At 44.9% G+C, this 19,191-nt stretch overlaps 3 protein-coding genes across 3 annotated transcripts in view; 2 read left to right on the top strand and 1 right to left on the bottom strand.

Annotated features, from left to right (window-relative positions):
- The first annotated feature begins 2,278 nt into the window (after positions 1-2,278).
- LOC124692842 (E3 ubiquitin-protein ligase SINAT5-like) lies at positions 2,279-5,892 on the top strand. Its single transcript, XM_047226284.1, has 3 exons — positions 2,279-2,777; positions 4,265-4,651; positions 5,209-5,892. Exons 1-3 carry the CDS (start codon positions 2,505-2,507, stop codon positions 5,569-5,571), a joined length of 1,023 nt encoding a protein of 340 aa, XP_047082240.1. The 5' UTR covers positions 2,279-2,504; the 3' UTR covers positions 5,572-5,892.
- Positions 5,893-13,302: 7,410 nt separating this feature from the next.
- Positions 13,303-15,127, top strand: LOC124687980 (calcineurin B-like protein 7). The gene is made up of 9 exons (XM_047221698.1): positions 13,303-13,416; positions 13,560-13,725; positions 13,820-13,902; positions 13,983-14,042; positions 14,149-14,257; positions 14,433-14,485; positions 14,576-14,656; positions 14,739-14,851; positions 14,938-15,127. The coding sequence occupies exons 2-9, from the start codon at positions 13,647-13,649 to the stop codon at positions 14,999-15,001; spliced, it is 642 nt and encodes a 213-aa protein (XP_047077654.1). The 5' UTR covers positions 13,303-13,416; positions 13,560-13,646; the 3' UTR covers positions 15,002-15,127.
- A 60-nt stretch (positions 15,128-15,187) lies between these two features.
- Positions 15,188-19,191, bottom strand: part of LOC124690471 (GDSL esterase/lipase 7-like) — a 13,980-nt gene continuing 9,976 nt past the window's right edge. Inside the window, exons 3-7 of the mRNA XM_047223857.1 lie at positions 17,912-18,223; positions 17,475-17,632; positions 17,089-17,328; positions 15,726-15,981; positions 15,188-15,639 (exon numbers count right to left, since the gene is read on the bottom strand). Of these exons, the coding sequence (XP_047079813.1) occupies positions 15,410-15,639; positions 15,726-15,981; positions 17,089-17,328; positions 17,475-17,632; positions 17,912-18,223 (1,196 nt within the window). The 3' untranslated portion in view covers positions 15,188-15,409. The remainder of the gene's footprint in view (positions 15,640-15,725; positions 15,982-17,088; positions 17,329-17,474; positions 17,633-17,911; positions 18,224-19,191) is intronic.

The raw sequence follows: 19,191 nt of genomic DNA, 5'->3' as shown, positions 1-19,191 counted from the left end.
CTCCTGCCATTGTGACCACACATCGTCTGTAGGATCTTTTGCGGTGCCCCTCATCCGCCAACCTGACTCGCCGACACAACGCGACAAACGACTTTGTTACCCTGCCGATAAGGTGTTCGGCGGTTTGCCGCAATGGACATGACGATGAGATGATGATGCAGATGTTGAAAAAAGAGGAGGCTGATGCCACTGCCGACCAACAACAAGTGCTGCTGCTCTTGACCAACCTCCTCCGCCTTCGACAACAGATACTCGCCGACCCTCGGCGTGGTGGATCAAGGGTGGTTGGGAAGGCGAAGAACAAGGACCGACATCCGCTTGTCAGCGTAGTGTTGGTTGACTCCGACAACTTCAAAGAAGACGCGGGACATACTGCCAAGGATTTTCGGCGATGATTCAGGATAAACAAGGAATGTTCATGTGGAATGTGTTGGGCATCACGAAGTATGAAACCCGCTTCATGTGCAAGAAAGACTGCACCCGATTGCCGGACTTCTCATTAGTTCAGATTGCGGTACTTTTTCTTTGGAGTCTTACAACCTCCGATGCTTACTGTCAAGTCAATGTATCTTGATTTGTTAGACGACCAACCTAAATATCTCCAGAAATACATTTGAAAAATGAAGGTTCCTTTGAGACGATATCAAGATTTTGAATATCAATTCTACGCTTAGGGCTTCTCCAGCGGCCCGACGCGTTTGCCTCGAGACACGTACGACAAAAAATGGTCTTCATACCATGATTGTTTGTTTGCATCTAGGGGTGTCCCAGCGGCCCGACGCATTCAGTTTCCAAATATTTTTGTTGTTGTTTTTGATACATGATTTGAAACATTACAACATAGGTTTTATCACATAATTTGAAACATTACAAGATAGATTTTGAAGCGTGATTGAAAACACTGCAAAATGAGGAAACCTAACTAGTGGGTTCTGACCGCCTTCTTCACTGCGAAGAAAGAACACCCAGTCACCCAAACTAGAGTTCTAAAAATTCGCGGTTTCTTCGCTCCGATGAAAGAACATCCATAAACCTACACTAGTGGCTCCAACTGACACTTGTCATCTTTGCTGCAAAGAAAGAACACCTTGGACCTAGAGTTGGTTGTCGCTGCTTCCGCCGGAGTCATCATTCGGGTACTGCCTACGATAGGATGAGCCGACAAACACATCGACGCTCATGTCGCCATCGCTTCGAAGAGGTAGAGCAGCAGGCATCCGAACTCCAGGCTATGGGCATGGGAAAACTTCTCAAAGCGGGCGTCGATGTACATCTTGTCTTCCTCGTCAAACAGCACCTGGACAGGCCACCGAAACTCGCCACATATGTCTTCCCACAAGTTGACGGAGGCTAGCTCCCGGTCTGCGAGAAACTCTGCGAACTTATGTAGGGGTTTCTTTCGGCCTAGGGGGTTCTCGGTGATATGGACGACAAACTCGAAGTGCATGGCAAACAGACACTCACACTCCTCAGGGGAGGGTGAGCGTGTAGGCGACAGCAAGCGTGCAGATCCAGCACAGCCGCCCCTACCCTGGCCTCGGCGGCTGCATCCTCGGCCTCGACCCCTACAACCCGCCATGGCGCGTGCGGAGAGAAGGTGGATGGAGATAAGATGGATGTCGACGCTAGGGTTGGGGATTCAGAGGGTAGCTAGGGTTTATGTGCGGGAAGAGATGCTCCCAACACCCCATTTTATACGGCGAACACAGCCAAGGAGCCGGTGACGCGCATTAAGGAAGACACCTATTACTAGGCTTGGGGAACTTGTATCTCTGCGCGGCTATTAACTCACTTGACATGATACGGAAGCGATGCTGCCCGCCAGTACGGCCACACCAAGCAAAAGACGAAGCAAACGCTGCCGCTGCCAGGCAGGCCCAAGATAGAGAAAAACGGTCATGCATTGCGTCTGGGCAGACGGATGTCGACCCAAATTTAAGTCGCATTTGCATTCCTGTGGACATACCCATTTATCGATCACGAAAATAAACTGTCACTTCATATCGGGCCGCTGAGGAAAGAGAAAATGGCTCAAAATTGACACACGCGCCTCACTTTGCCTTTTGAGTTAAAGGCAGCAAGTCGACTAGTGGAGTGTTGGTACCGCAGGCCTGCTGGCGAGGAGTTTAAATTTGAACATGCACCGCACCTCCACCCTGCCCCTGTTGCCCTGACCCTGTACTGTACTGTAATAAACCCCCCCCCCCCCAGCGCAACGAGCAAAGCGAAAGCAGGCAGGCCACCGTACCCCACACACCATAACAGCACAATCAAGTGCCCCACCACCCCACCACCACCACCAAACTGTGAAGCAAATCTCTTCCGGTCTTCCCCACAACCTCATTTCCCATTGCCCAATTCCCCTTCCTCTTCCGCGGAATTCGAATCCACCAGCAAGGAGAGGGGCCGGGAAGCACCGCCGGCCGTCCGGCCGAATCCTAAGCCCGCCCAGGCCAGCCTCTGTACCCGAATCGGGCACGATTCGGCTCGATCTGCTCCGGGCCATGGAGATGGACAGCATCGAGTGCGTGTCCTTCTCCCACGGCCTGGACGACGACGACGGCGACGACGAGGCCGTGTCCCGCCTCCCCCGCCCCCTCCTCAAGCCATCCGCCGCCGCCGCCTCCGCCGCGGTGAACCTGGTCGTCGTTTCTGCCGGCGGCGCGGGCGGGGGAGGAGGGGCGGTCGCGGGCCCGCTCATAACGCCGTCCACCAGCGTGCACGAGCTGCTCGAGTGCCCTGTCTGCACCAACTCCATGTACCCGCCCATCCACCAGGTCCGCGCCTCCATTGCCTCCTTACGCTAATATCCACAATGGCTTACATGCAATGTCAATAATTCACTCATACTTCTCAAACATCGCTTTGCATCCAGAATTATCAGTCCAAATGCAAATTAATATAGTTCCAATCATATCTTTTTTTTTGGGTAGTTGAGCTCCCCACTATATTATATCTTTATGTTTGTAGTGTAAGTGTTGCTATTGTGCTCCCTTAGTGAGATCTAGTCCCTCTGTTCGTAAGTATAAGACGTTTCGGACATTTTCAAATAAACTACCATAGTGAGTGAATGTACACACTAAAAATAGACTCGATACATATCAAAATACATGAATCTTTAAAAAGCTAAAACATCTTATATTAATGAACGAGGGAGGCGTGGCACATACACAAGCAATTTCGACCCCTCTTGCTCTAAAAGAAAATAAACAAGCAATTTGATGGCAAGTCAAGCTCTGAGATCAACGAAAGCTAGCAGCCCAGGGCAAAGACAAGCGTCTTCCTTATGCCTTTCATATGTGATTCCACGTGTTGCTGCACTCTGTCAACACGGTCACCACTGAGTCAGTCGTGGGTCACGACCGGTTAGCTCCTTCATAGGAAGGATCTAATATTTCCCAGGCTGGTAAAATAGTTCACGGATTGGACCCAATCCATGCTAAAATATCTGGGACCATCCTTAAGGCGGCAATACTGCCATGCTGCTATCACGAGATGTGCTGGACTGCCAGTGGCTTTAATACCAAATCTTTGGGATCATAGCCTCGGGGTAGTAGTGGTAAGTGGCTTTGGTTGGTAACTCGTCCAGTTGGGGCAGCTGATAGGGAGAACAGGAAGAGCGGAAGAGAGGTTGAAATTGTGACGACTCATCTTACTTGCAGCCTGCTTACAGGTTAGAACTAAGTTATGTTTCAACGTAATGAGCCAATGGTTTGAGGAATTTTTTGTTTCTTCAAAATTTAGTCATTTAATTAATTTGGTCTGGAAACAGCTGCCTAAAAGCAAGCTTATTAATATGATATTTTACCAGCCTGGGAAATATATTAAAGTTAGATTTATTTCTTTGCATAAGACCACTCTAACTTGATGCACATATTTGATCCAAACTCAACTCATGAACTTAAACATATCTTATCACTAATTTAATTGGACTCATTCTAATTTACACCACTGCCAACTGAACTAGGGAGATCGACAGAACCTAGGACTAGGATCTGACTAGACTAATTGAATTCACCATGGATTGGGTCCAATCCGTGATCTACTCGTACTCATATTGGACTTGCTACTCACGCTTTTGCGCCCAAGCCTTGCACCTGTAATACGGAGTTCCTCGTAACAATTCCATGCTATGCTGTTCCACTACATGTAATAAATGCATTTTACTCCACGAAACAATTTTCTTTTGTAGGCTCATCATTTATAAAAAATGATTTGACCTAAGTGATTGTTTGTAATCAAGTTATGTTTTTCTATGTTACAGTGCCAAAACGGTCATACTATTTGTTCAACCTGCAAAACCCGGGTGCACAATCGCTGCCCGACATGTCGACAAGAGCTCGGCGACATCAGGTGTTTGGCATTGGAAAAAGTCGCTGAATCACTTGAGTTACCTTGCAAATACTTCTCGCTTGGTTGCCCAGAGATCTTCCCGTACTACAGCAAACTGAAGCATGAATCACAGTGCAATTTGAGGCCATACAACTGTCCTTATGCAGGATCTGAATGTTCTGTTGTTGGGGACATTCCTTTCCTTGTCACACATCTCAGAGATGATCATAAAGTTGACATGCATTCAGGGTGCACATTCAATCACCGCTATGTTAAATCAAACCCCAGAGAGGTCGAAAATGCAACTTGGATGTTGACTGTAAGTATCTATTTCTGTTTGAGCTGTTTTACTACCTTGTGCAGTTACAGTTTGACCACTAGTTTTTCTTGATATATTTGATTTCCTAGTATTTTATCTGTTGTACACAAATATAATTTGTCTGGGTGGTACTTTTGCTACCCTTGGCCTCACCGGATCGCATGAACTAGAAATGTAGGACTAAAAACAACACAAGAATGAGATATCTCAATACATGAGAATTTCAGTAGTGATGTCTTTGAATGATTCACATGAAATAACGAATTAAGAGAGAGTGGATTGTGGAGAGATAATGTCCGGACTTCTCAATGGAAAAAATAAAATGAGTTTGAGTTTATGTTAGTTTTTTGATGGAATTGAAGGAATTAAGAACTCCAAGTTTATCGCAAGTTTATGATCTAAATGACCCTTGTAGGAAAATACCCAAAGGATTGGACTGATGTCCTCCAAAATTTTGGTCAAATCCTACGATTCAAGGAGGCCCTTAGTGGTCTCAAACTGTTGTTTACATATTTGAATGATGTGATAACAGCAATATTACCACATCTTTTTCGCAGGTCTTCCACTGTTTCGGTCAGTACTTTTGCTTGCACTTTGAGGCCTTTCAACTTGGAATGGCACCAGTATACATGGCTTTCCTCCGATTTATGGGCGACGAAAATGATGCAAGGAGCTACACTTATAGCCTTGAGGTTGGAGGAAATGGCCGGAAGATGATTTGGGAGGGCAATCCCCGCAGCATCCGCGACAGCCATAGGAAGGTTAGGGACAGCCATGATGGCCTTGTTATCCAGCGGAACATGGCTCTGTTCTTCTCAGGTGGAGAAAGGAAAGAGCTGAAACTGCGGGTCACTGGCCGCATCTGGAGGGAACAGCAGAATTCTGACACGGGTGCCTGCATCCCAAATCTTTTCAGCTGAACTGAATAATCAGCGAGATGGAAATGATACAGGTGTACATCGAGTTATCAGATGCACGTGTGCCCTCGTTTTTTTTTTGTTATTTGTGCTTGCCGTCTTTATTGTTATGCCATGACGCCATTGTGGCCTGCCTGTAAATTATTCAGGCTGATCATGGAAAAAGGAGTGGAGCTTGTATGTTGTGACTATTGCTCATAAATCACATGATAGTCATATTTCTCAATTGCATTCTGTATCTTGTGTCCCCTTGAGATGGAAGCTACTAATATCTTGTTTGACACTATGTACCATGGACTTTTATATACATCGAAATTCTTGTTATTTTCTAGAACATTTTTGCAGTATCCTTGTACTCGTTAAGTGTAGGCAGGAGTACCAAACAAATCTGGCCATCGGTAGGCAAGGGCAACTATGACATTTTTGGCATTTTTTTTTTACATTTGCCAAGGGCAGTATGGACTTTGCATGGGCCCTTCTGATCGAGCGGCCCTGTCCTCCGCCGCACTTGCGCGTCTGCTTCACAGCACCCGGCGTGTTCGTTCGGCATGCAGCAAGGAACACCGAAGGGTCTTCCTTCAGCTTACAGCAAGGAACAGATGCTGGACATGCGTGATATTTCATACCCGGCGGCATGCCCCTTCTGTGAACAAGTGGGTGAGTCATTAGTTTACCTTCTGATGGGCTGCGTCTTGGCACACGATGTTTGGGCAACCTATCTACGTTGGTGGGACAAGCTACACTAGATACCGCAACCAAATACCTGCAGGTTGCAAGAGATGCGTGGAGGGACGGGAGCAGATCGCGACTTCTGGATAGGTGTGACACTCATCTGTTGGTGCCTATGGCGACATCAGAATGATGTGTGTGACCCCTCTAAAATCGCGGTGATTTCAAGAATCTCCGACGATGCCGAGTTGTGGCGAGCTGCTTGGGTTGTTCAGAAATGTTCTCGTGTCAGTGGATAAGTGGAGATACGGCAAGTAGTTCCATAGTGTGTGTGCTGCCTTTCTCCGAGGTAGCGTGGAGTTGCGTCTCTTTGGGGCATGTGCCATAAACGTGTTGTACAATGGCTTTCTGGTATTTCTTCTATAAAACTATGAAACAGATACGTCTTTTCATGATGTATCGTTGGAAAAACCCTGCAGTGTCACCTCGCAGTTTCACCCGTAGGCTATTGTCTGCTTTTTCATCGAGAGAAAGTGAGAGGTTTGGCAGCTATTGAGGAGTCAAAATAACCTCGTTTTTTTCAAAATGGGCATCCCCGTCAGAATAACATCATGCACAGCACAGAAGGCAATGCATCATGATGTTACAACTCGTTATCTCAACATTTCCATCCTCCTCGCACAGTTGATTGGGATCAGTCATGAGCTTCTTTTGTCCCCTTCCCTACGCAAAGAGAAGAATCAAATTTGGAAAGCGACAAAAAAAATTTGGAGATTTTTTGTTGTTGATTTTAACCTCTGTTTTTGCGGCGACGTTTTCAAATTTAACATGTACTCCACGAATCTACACTACTTAAAAAGGAGGAATATGTTCCCTATTCTGCCACTCCAACCATCCCTTCGTCGTCGTCCTACGCTCGACGCCTCGACCGCACGACGCCACATGGGCCAGGCCCAACTTATCCCACCCAGCAATCTCGTCACCAATTCAGGCATGGAAACGTAAATCCCTAGCTTCCTCCCATCTATCCACCCACGCCATCATCGTTCACCGGCGGCGGGAGGAGGCACACATCCAACTGCCGTCTCCCGTCGGGGTAGGACTGGGCCAAAACCGAACATCTTGCTTGTGCACGTGCGGGGCCTCCTGCAAATCCGAATGGCGACGATGCGACCGTCTACGAGAAGGAGGGATCTACGTCTCCTGGATTGTACGACAGCGGGCAGGCGGCCGGGTCCGCTCCGGAGGGGGATGAGGCGACCATCTACGAGGAGGGGATCGTCGAGCCGATGGTCTACCCAGCCCCGGCGACGTCGGGGAGGAGGATGGCTATGAGCAGGGCTTCCCGGTCAGCGGCGTTGCGGCAGCAGGTCTCTCACCTCCATCCCATCTGCCCCGGTTCCGTCAATCCTCAGGCTGGGAAACATGGCCTGGTACAACACGGTATGGTAGCCACTTCGCCGGAATTCCATCTGCGCATACTGATTACAATCGTACATGTCCTTTATTCTTTCCTCTTCCTAATTTCTTGAGCAAGTCGATACATGTACCTTGCGCCACTGGTGTTTTTTGTTAGGAAAACCTTTTGATGTAGATGAGCTGAGTTTCAGGTTTCATTGCAAGGATAGGCTGACAAGACCTGCTCCGTTATGCAAGTATTTTCCAGTGTTGATTGAACATACATATGTGGTAAGGTATACTTCAGAGAGAAAAGCAATCACTATGGCGTCCATAGTTAGAATTAGTTTTTATTTGCACTTTACATACTTATATTTACGTATTAGGTATACTTTATTTTTTGGGAAGAAAAGGAGAATGAAATTTTATCATGTAGCAAGAGGATGACACTTGAGCATGATTCCCTGCTCAAAATTGTAAGTTGTATACAACATTATGGTTCTCTACACTATTCAAGGTGCAATGGTGACGATGTCGTTCGCCGGTGTATATGCCTGGCATCGTCGATAGTCACTGCGAGTTGTTTGTGGCAGCCTTGGCGCGCTGAACATGACCACGGACAATGGCGATGATGTCGTTCCCCAATGCGGATGCCTGGCACCATCGACCATTGTCGCGGGTTGTTGGTGGCGGCCTTGGTGCCGTGCCACCGCCATGCTCTCCATGGTCATCATCCTCAACTGCGACAACCTCGGGGTTGTGGAGAGGGGGCCGACCAGGTGCTACTTCACAAAGCGAAGGGGGGCAGAGGGTGAGAAAGCTTTTATGTTATGGATTGTGTTCAAAGTGTTCGAAGTTAATTTAGAAATCATCAACCCGATAATATGAAGAATCGGGGAATTAAAGAAAAGTGGATAAAACATTAAAATGGAAAGGGCCAGAAGTTCTGTATATGTTGCAGTTAGTTGCATTTTTTTAATCCAATAACTTATACATGTGATGGGAAGGCGATTACACTTTGAACTGTGACTTCCTTTTAGTTATGATCTATGACACATACATATCTTAAGGAAACATATTATTTGTGTCATAGATTATTTGTTCATATTATTCCATTAATCATGCTAATTTTATAGAGGATGCTGAATTACTAAAGCAGTTAGTTTTGCCATTTCAATAGTAAGCAAATTTTAATGCAGTAATTTTAATGTATCCTGCAACTTCAAAGGAGCTAATTGCTATGGACTGCTCTCTTTTTTGTAAGAAGGTTGTATCCCCTGAAGCACCAATCTGTGGTCCATTCTTTTTCCTTGCAGGGCTTAGTGTCCCTTCTTCTCGACAAGATTTATAAGAACTACATGCAGTTGAGTGTAAGCAGAATTGATTGTAATTTCTTGGCATGCAATGTACAATTATGAAACTTCGGGAAATTATGAATTGCAAAACTGATTATTGTTGCATCAAGCTACAATGTCTCCATAGGTAATACACTTCACGTCATGTTATTTTCATGCAACTGGCGCCATAAAAATATTGCACCAGGTGAGAATAATCGTCAATATGACAGCGTCATAACTTCATATGCATACACGTTCAGCCAAACAACCATCATTGCAAGAAAGCCTACATATGTAGAAGCAAAAACATGGTAGAGCTTAACAACAGGCTCAATGTTGCCTGATTTTGGCTGGAGAGGAAGTGTTAGGTGGTCAATATCAGATATCTTTTTAAGTTGTTGCCCAAAATATATTTATCTGCAGTGCTCTATTTATCAACTCTCCATGGCATCTCTCTCCCCTAACTGATGGCCGGCGGAATAAGGATCTGACTTCTCGTACTATTTTGATAATTGGCAGTGGCTAATCGGGGGTAGAAGATTCAATCCTTATTTGATGGCTGCTGACAGGGAGCTGCAGTACGTACTGCATACATCAGGAATCCATGGAACATGTGTGATTCCTCTTCTTAGCTTGTCCAACAGCTTCCTCCCCTCAAATGAGTAAATGAGGTGAGCTTACTGGTGGCCTACAACAGCAGTAGTTTTGTTCTTATCCTTCATATATTTATTTTACATCTTTTCTGATTGTAGTTCATGTAGCTCTTCGAATCTCCATGGATCACTCAATTGTAATAACTTTTTGAGAATAGATCAACTGTAGCTTGTCGGTGTATAGTTTCAAAAGGTCACGTAAATACTACTTACATACATGAAAATGGTATATTTACTGATAAGCACCAATGATGCCCCTACTGTAGCTTAAGCTATCCCTGTTCTTTAGAGTTGGATATATGTGAAATAAGATCTATAAAATTTGCATATCTTAAGGAAACATTTTTTAATCCTCTAATTTTTTTGTTCATATTATTTGTGTGCGTGCGCACTGATGCCCGCTTGCGCGCATGCCATTTCTTGTGCACTTGCTCGCTTGCACTGAATTGTTATGTTTCGTGAATTTGTTTTCTGAGAAAGAGATATGCTGATTCGATTGTAATAGTATTGGTTTGACCCGGCCACATCTTCTGTACTCCCTCTTGTAGATATCAGGGAGGGCTAGAAAGATGCCTATTTGGTTTGGCTCCTTCGCAAAAACAGTTGCAACGTTGACCACTTCGCTTCCAGTAACCCAAACTTTTGCATTTCAGCAGTAGCTCTTACTCTGGCATTATATGTAGAGATGCTATGGTGATGGCAAAAAAAACAGAGGCTATGCTTAGGTGATATTGGAGACTGATTGCCAATTGGTAGTCACCATGTGGGACAAGGATCGGTCTAAAAAAAATTCATTAAATGTCACCTAATTAAGGAGATGAAAGAGGTGGCAGCAGGTCTAAAGGATATGCTCAGAAAATTCAGAGTTTGATATTGCTTGCACTGGTGACAAGTACTGTACTCCATTTTGTTCCTTACAAAATACTCCTTGCTATTTGTCTCTGCCACGGCTAGGGGAGTAAAATCTACTATCAGTTCACTTCATTTTGGAGATACCACTACAGTATACCACATGCTATTTGTCTCTGCCACGGTTAGGGGAGACAATAACTTCAGCGAAGTCCACATCTCTGAAACTTAGCTACATCCAGACCAATAGTATTAGCTGCTTAGATTGCTGTTACTACTGCTACTTTCTAATCATTAAAGGAACTGAGATCTTTCTTTCCTGATGTCACTGATGTCTTTCTTTCCTTCTGAGATCCCAATAATCCGACCAGCTGCAGTAAACTAATGCCAACAAACCACTTTTTTCTGACAGTACAAGAAACCTAATACCTCTTAACTTGCAAATGGGAATGCAGTGTAGTATCAACTTATCATTGCAAATGGGAGTAGGTAGTAGTTGTTATCTTTCACAGATGCATAACCTTTCAGGAGGCATATAACGTACCTGGTTTGTTCTTATTTTGACAGAATCTAGGTAGGGGCAAGATAATCAAGGTGTTCTTATTTTGATAGAATTAACACGTTCTTTAGTTGCAAAATTAGACTCTGAACTCTTCAGCATGTGCTTCTATAATGATACGTATAAATCAACCGTGCTGCAGATTATGGTGAAGTATCAGGTGAAATCAACAAGTGTCGGGCTCCAACGGTGGAAGCGACGGCGACCGGCCTTGCCTCCATGGCTTCATGTCGAGAGGGATGCCGGCTAGGAGCAGGGTGCAGTCGGGGCCACTAGGGTGGGAGGCGCCGACCTCCTTGAGCCGGACGCATGGGCGCAGGAGGAGGCGAGCTCCAGCGGCAGCGAGAGGCGAGCTCCAGCAGCGGCGGCAAGAGGCGAGCTCACACGGCGGTAGAGTGGGTGAGGATGCTAGCCCGCCCACGAGATGTCACCGACGCCAAGGGCGGGAGCCCGCCCGCCCACCGGCGCAAGGCTCTGAGCTCCACGGCGAGGCTGTGAGTAGTGCAAGAGTCTGCTGGGGGGAAGCTGCGAGCGCGAGCGCGGGAGGCCCGCCGGCGCGAGGCTGCAGCATGGGAGTCCACCGGCGGGAGGCTGCTAACGCAAGCGCGGGACTCCGTTGGCGCGAGGCTAAGATCGATTGGGGATCTGATGGCGTGTTTTCAAAATAGGAAGGGTGGAAATAAAAAATGTTTTCAACTACACTTTCGACACCTAAAACGTGACAGAGGGAGTAGTATTGTTTAGTTGGTTGTTATGAAAGGTTTTGCAGAAACTCTCACCTATTCCACAATTTTAGGATTTTAAATTTGTTGATGCTTACCAGAAATTTGTCCTATGCAACGCCGTTCTTTTTTCCCACTTTTATTAATGATGTACTAAGATGAAGCAAGTGAAATTTGAGTGTATAGTTTGTATTGATTTCCCTGGACTAAATCTACGTAAATTTGGTTAGTATGTCACAAAGTTTGATATATTGATGATCCATCAGGTTACGTGGGATTACAGACTTTTAAAATGATGGCAATGCTAACCCAAGGGGGTAAATGAAGTGGTGGAAATGGCAATGCTAACAGGAGCAAATGAAGGGGGTTGAGAGGGGAAGTGGAATAAGAGGTAGCGAGACATGACCAGAAGAAACAGGAGAAGAAGAGAGTTGATATTCATCCATATATAAACGGGAACCATATTACTTATGTTCCACACACATTTATAGAATGAAATAATTGTTTACCTGTAAGTAAATTTTTTATTATCCCGTAGCAACGCACGGGCATTTGTACTAGTATTATAGAAGTAGTAGCATATATACACACATTCACGAATGCCGGCCCAATTCTTTTCTGCTGCTCTTATCGCCCAAACCGAACAGCATGCGTCACCCAACAACAATATGTGTTATATAAAATTTGCTAGTTCTTAGCTAGTTGAGAACTAAGTTCGTGCTCAATTAGGTCCTACACCATTTGATTTACTTCGTAATTTGTGCTAGTTATCAGTTGCAACATGAGTTGCAATTGAAATTTAATGATATAGAAACTAGTTACTAGTCACACCCATATAATATACGCGCGCTTGATAAGTGCACAATCGCACGTTGACAATTTCGTATCCAACAGTACAGCTCATCGTAGTTCTGGACATCTTGGGTAGAGAAACCAAGCCTAAGAGTACAAGCAATTCTCCTCCTCATGTTGGTTTCTTAATACGATATATATGGTTGCATCCAGCTAACCAGTCTAGCTAGATACAATTGATAACTACTACTACTAGTATACTGTAAAATGCAGACGTATCAGCTAGAGCTCTTATCGGCCAAACCAAATTCTCGCGTAATATATACACCCGTTTGACAGGTACAGGCCGAAGTTGACAATTTTGTATCCAACAGTACAACTCATCGTAGTTTCTGGACGTCTTGGGGGTGAGAAGCCAAGCCTAAGCGTACAAGCAATTCTCGTCCTCATGGTTGCTTTCTTAATACCTATACTCCAGCTAACCAGACTATAGCTAGATACAGTTGTTAACTACTACTAGTAAGGACCGATCTATATATAATCACATCAACGTCATTTCTCTGTTGCATAGTGACAAGAGACAATGGAGGAACTTGTTGCATGCAAGTCAACTTTTGCCCAGCCCTGTCTGTTGTCGCCACTACAATATTTTGCGCCGCAACGTGACGTCGATTCCTTTTGCTGCTGTGTGCACGCGCATAAATATACCTTTTGCTTCTTCTTCTTCTAGCTCCTTCTTCTCATTGCACCTGCCAAAAGCTTGGAGCTAGGCCTGGAAGATACTGCCCCCCACACTCTCCCTCTTCTCCTCGGCCACTTCTTTGATCTCTGACGGTGGATCGAAAAAAGCATATTGCGTCGTTTCCCAGGTGAGCTTGTGCCTTGGTTTCCCTGTTTCTGAGTATGCTTCTTTGGCGGATCTGTTTTTTGATGGATTCCTTTTCCTGGAAATTATTTTTTGGTTTATTATTAGTTTTGTGTTGATACCAATGTCTTTGCCCTTTTGTCTTAGGTGCCTTTTTTCATCGCTTTCTGCCAAAAGACGGTTGCTAACTACAAGAAAAGAGTTGGGTTTGTTAAGTCTTGTGAGTTGGTCTCTATGGGCTGTGCATCATCAAAGCACTTCAAGCGAGCTCCACCGCATGAGGATGCTGCTGTTCTGGCCAAGGAGACCACATGTATGTTCCCCGAGACCTTGGTGATTTAATTCAGTACAAGAATGAACCTATATGTTTCCCTGTCGTTCAATTGCTGATTACTCCCCGCATGCAGTTTCTCTGAATGAAGTGGAGGCCCTGTATGAGCTGTTTAAAAAGATTAGCTATTCCATATTTAAGGATGGGCTTATTCACAAGGTATGTACATCTTGCATATTGTCTGATTTTAATATGTGGTTCTGAAAACTCTAATCAGTGTCTGACATTTTCTTGAGCAGGAGGAGTTCCAACTTGCTCTCTTCAGGAACAGCAACCGGAAGAACCTTTTCGCCGATCGGGTTAGTCTATAACTGTAGATCTGTGTTCTAAGATTAGGGAAATGTATCTGGTATAAGATGAACTGTAATAGGCTTATTTGTGTGACACAGTTTTTAACTAATGCAGATATTTGATCTGTTTGACCTGAAACGCAATGGTGTGATTGAATTTGAGGAGTTCGTTCGGTCTCTCCACATTTTTCACCCGGATACACCTACAGCCGAGAAGATTGCATGTAAGGAGATATACCCTTTTCTCTCCTGATGATTTCTGTGTGAATGTTTTAGAAAAGGTTTAATTTCCATAAACTATGGAGACAAGTGAATTGGTAGTAGCCTTCTGTATATCTTCAGGAGGTCTTATGTTTATATACTGCTTCTCCTATTGATATCTGAAGGAATCCCTTGTAGTTGCATTCAGACTATATGACCTGCGAGGCACCGGCAGCATTGAACGTGAAGAGGTTGGCATATTTTATATACTGAATTATTCTTCATAGAAGTAAACATATTTTGTCAGTGAGAGTACTCACTGAAACTGATAATTAATGCAGTTGAAGGAAATGGTGCTTGCAATCCTGAACGAATCGGACCTGCTTCTCTCTGATGATGCTGTTGAACAAATTGTAGACCAGGTACACCACATCAAGATGAAATGTTGCGGCGAAAGAAAGAAGCATTAACACTAGGCACATACTAACTTATATATTCTGTCAGACATTCAAGCAGGCAGACCTAAACAGCGACGGCAAAATAGACCCCGAAGAATGGAAATCGTTTGCAAGTAAATATCCGGCCTTGCTGAAGAACATGACTCTCCCATACTTAAAGTAAGTACTACCTCTACATTTCCAGCCACGGAAAACATGCTTGAGAACATGAATCTTGACTGACATCTGAACGTGCTGTGATGCAGGGACATAACCCTGTCATTCCCCAGCTTTGTTCTCTACTCTGGAACTGGCGATGAGGAGTTATAGCAGCAAGAGACTCTGACCTCTCAAGCCTCAGGGAGACAGCAACCTAATAAGCTTCTCTCATGCGGCTTATGCTTTCCTTTCGCCTTCACTGTAAAACTTTGTAGATTATGCAAACACAGTTTTGTAGCGGAAACTACAATAGCAGAATATGTACTGAGAAATGGAACACAGCTTTTTTGCCACCGAACAGGTTCGTCACTGCAAAAGTTGTGTATGCAGCATCTAACAATTTGTCCATATAGATTCTCCACAGTGAATTTACAGGTGAACATACTTGCATTTAACCTGAGCTACTGAACTTCGTGACTTTCAAGATATACATTCCGCTGTGCCGACTCGCAAAATTTGTTTGTCAATACGAAAACACAGAAGTTGAGCAAGTAACTGCAAAGGAGCTTCAGGTAGGTTCTACTTCTTCAGTTTCACCATCTCCTGCAAGTCCACTGGATAGCACATCTTGGTGTGCTCACCAGACCACACATTTTCGGCCAGGATCCGGTTCACAGTCTCTGTCGGGTGGAATTCATCCCACCACACATGGCTTGACGCATCGCTGCACGCCATCTGTGGAAGAACACATATGAATAGGCCGCCATACTTGCCCAGCCCACAGCAAGCATCAGTGGTGGTCAGAAAGCCTGCATGTTGCAATTCCATCAAAACTGAAGCCTTTTGCAAGGATAGCACACAATTTAAATACAGCACTAATGATACATTTGCTCACCATAGCGGTCACGGTTCTCTAGAATGTCCACTGACCCCTCGAATGTATCACAGTAACTGATCATGGAATCTGGGTACTGGCGGATGAACTCACTGGACATGTATCTCAGGCCATAGTTGAACTCGATCACAACGTTGTTGATGTAGTCGATGCATTCCCCATTTTGGCTGCCGTAATCCGAAAGGAAGTGAGGTGCACAGCCAACAGGAGGAAGGCCCATCAGCACGATCTTGCGAACGTTGATATTGTACAGGTTCTGTATAAACAATAATCATCAGAAGGGGGCAGGAGATACACAAGTAAACAGCTACTTTTGACATCAAAAGTTGTGTGATCTGACAAGAACCATATATAGAACTAAAAAGTAACAAATGCAAAGTTCAATTAATTTGCTAGGGTATTACAAAAAAATAAAATGAAGCAAACAGTTCTAATTTACATCAGCATATGCATGAGATTATGTAATGAGATTAACGGAAATTTCTGCATTCGAGTGTTGGAGAATACAACAAACTACAGGTATGTGCAAATTCAATCACCATGCATCACATGTTCTTCTTAAGATCAGATACGGGAGATAAATATCCTCAAGAAATTAAATAAGGGAGATAAATTAGGCACAGACAATCAAGTTATCCACTTATCCATGACACATGAACCAAGCAGCATGCTGTTACATGGCGGTCATAGACAGTTGAACACAGTGAGATAAATGTGCAATGTGTTCCACATTTGAGCTTAAAGTACCACAGACTTGAACTTCTAAAATGAGGGCACCACAAACAACTTAAAAAATTAAGTAAAGCCTGAGCATTGCACTTACTCAAACACATCATTCAGTTTAAACAGTACAAAATGCAACCTACAAACACCATTATAACTCACTGCAGGTTTGGGATAATTGGCCCAATCATTTGAATTTCATAATTTATGAAAAAAGCCACAAATAACATCAGCCTGAAACACGTAGCATCTGTAGTACCTATGCATTGTACAAGCAATACCCATAAATTTGACAGTAAGAACTATTTATAGGTAAATCAAAAGTGAAGGAACTGATGTTCCAGAACTGCAAATCAACAAGGATACATCAATATTCATTCATTTAAATCGATTTCTTGCATAAACTTCCCCATACAGCAAATTTTCTAGTCTGCCCAGAGCTTCAGATATAAGTCAGTACATTTTGTCCAAAATGTAACTCATAGCTACAGAGATCCCTACACCTTAACTATGCATGGTGCAACTCCAGCAAGTGAAACCCCAATATCACTGGACTTAAGATATAATAAACATCACACTGGTAATCAAAAAGAAGGTGAGCAATCGTATAATATAATAAACTGGGGAGCAAGCACCAGACCTTGATTTCCTGCCTCACTGAATTAACAAGAAGCTGATTGAACTCCCATGGGAGGTAATGCATCTGTACGCCGGAGACATTGCGCAGGTAGTAGTGGATGAAGTCGTTGCTCCCGATGGAGAGAAAGAAGACGGACCTCTTGAACAGGTCCACTGTGGCTGCCTCCCCAAGAGCCAGTGCCAGCTGCTCATATGTGTCCTCAACCTGCTGCACCTGCTGGGTGAGCGACACATGCATCCCCTACAAGAAGCGCAGCCAAGAATCCCACCTGATTAGCATCATATATACTGAAAGTGAACAAACCACAAACTGACGCCCCAAACAGATTTATCCGTCAGCAACACCACGAAGATTATTGTAAGATTGATACTGGGAGGAGGACAGACCAGCTCGGAACCACTGCTGGAGAGAATGCCGGCTGCCGCGGACGCATAGTTGACGCCTTGGATCATTCCATCAATGTTGGTGAGGCCAACGCTGCCGACGCCCATCCGCATGCTCTGCTCGAGGTAGGGAGGCACGAAGGGGAGCCCCAGCTTCTCCGCTGCAGTAAATCCGAAGAGATCAGAGACACGAAATCAAAATCAAGGAGCAAAACTAAATTCATCAATCAGGGTGAACCACGATCGAAGAAGTAGTAAACCCACGAGATTTGAGATGCCGAGAGCTGGCTGAAACCCGCATCTGCAAGGGCACGCAGAATCAAGGAACCCGCGCGCACGACGAGATATATTCGATAAACGATTCGAGGACCAAGCATCTGCATCCCCCAACGAGCAACGAAAGGGAATCAAAAGGAGCTAGCGTGACGCGAGCAACCTACCGAGGTAGTCGACGGGGATGCGGCCGTTGGAGAAGCGTCCGGTGGGGCGGTGGGTGTCGAAGTCCCGTCCGTAGGGCTCGCGGTCAGCGCGGGCGAGCGTGCCGAGGTAGTTGTTGGTGCCGACGTCGGCCGTGGAGTCGCCGATGACGAAGAGCGCCGGGACGAGCGGGGTCGGGGCCGCAGATGGGGAAGAGGACCGGGAAGGCGAGGCGGCTGCGGAGCATGGGAGGGCGGAGAGGAGGAGGAGGAGGCACAGGAGGAGAGCGAGGAGAGGCGCCATTTCCGGTGAGCTCGGTGGCCGGTTCGCGCGCTCTGGGTTGTAAAAGCCGTGGGGTTGGGGGTTGGGGGAAATCGATCGGGTTTATGGAAGGGCTTGGACTTCGGTCTGCAAGATCGACTCGAGTCGGTTTGGTTGGCTAGGGTTGCCGGCTCTCCATCCACGACTTTCTAGCACTTAGGCCTTGTTTACTTCTCTCGTATTTTTCTTCCCAATAGGTATGGGGATGGGAGGGGATTTGGTGTTCACCCAATCCCCTCAAATACCCCTCCCCAAAAATACACTAGTATGATGGAGAGTTTTTGATTTAGGCAAAAAATGTGGGGATGGGAGGGGATGGGAAGGGATATCTCGGGATTATGTCGTTCAAAACCGGAGAAGTAAACGGACTAGTGGGGATTTTCCGGGATACGAAATAATCCCCTCCCATCCCCATAAATACTCTAGAAGTAAACAAGGCCTTAGGTGGAGAAGAGATGCCTAGATCGTCCGGGAAATTAAAATCAAAATGGGATATCGAGCTCTGGCTCTTTATTTTTTAAAATATTTTTGAAGTTTTTTTTTAAATTCTGCATGTAGCTAATGATATATACTACAAGTATGCAGAATATCAATATGAAATACTTTAGATTTTACACTATAAAAATGACAAAATATGGATATGGATATAGTGCACATTTTCTAACTACAGAATCGGTCACAATTTTATTTTTGTGTAGCATTGAATATAAAGAGTTTTGCACTGCGATTTTACATGCTTGTAATATCCATCATTGACTAAATGGGGTCATGATATTTTTAAATTTTGTATTGTGTCCTAAAAAGGTTCCAAGTAGTATCCTCAAAAAATTCTAGCCAGAAATCTCGCATTCTCTGTTTTCCGTTAAGCCGAGAGTTGTCCTACTTATTGGTAGGAAAACCATGAGTGCAAGAGATAAGAGTTGGCCTACGTGCCGATCCAAAAATCCTGAGCACCCGACTCATGTGTTGGTTCACATGCCTC

Source organism: Lolium rigidum, chromosome 2, assembly GCF_022539505.1.
Source record: "Lolium rigidum isolate FL_2022 chromosome 2, APGP_CSIRO_Lrig_0.1, whole genome shotgun sequence".
Lineage (NCBI taxonomy): Eukaryota > Viridiplantae > Streptophyta > Magnoliopsida > Poales > Poaceae > Lolium > Lolium rigidum.
Note: the sequence above shows the minus strand (reverse complement) of the source record. Positions and strands in the feature narration are given on the sequence as shown.

What these genes read in the sequence shown, in the direction of transcription:
- LOC124692842 (XM_047226284.1), top strand. Translation starts at nt 2,505, where the DNA reads ATGGAGATGGACAGCATCGAGTGCGTGTCCTTCTCCCACGGCCTGGAC. An exon ending in TGTACCCGCCCATCCACCAG is followed by an intron (nt 2,778 to 4,264) that starts GTCCGCGCCTCC and finishes TCTATGTTACAG; the next exon opens with TGCCAAAACGGTCATACTAT. An exon ending in ATGCAACTTGGATGTTGACT is followed by an intron (nt 4,652 to 5,208) that starts GTAAGTATCTAT and finishes TCTTTTTCGCAG; the next exon opens with GTCTTCCACTGTTTCGGTCA.
- LOC124687980 (XM_047221698.1), top strand. Translation starts at nt 13,647, where the DNA reads ATGGGCTGTGCATCATCAAAGCACTTCAAGCGAGCTCCACCGCATGAG. An exon ending in AGGATGGGCTTATTCACAAG is followed by an intron (nt 13,903 to 13,982) that starts GTATGTACATCT and finishes TTTCTTGAGCAG; the next exon opens with GAGGAGTTCCAACTTGCTCT. An exon ending in TACAGCCGAGAAGATTGCAT is followed by an intron (nt 14,258 to 14,432) that starts GTAAGGAGATAT and finishes AATCCCTTGTAG; the next exon opens with TTGCATTCAGACTATATGAC.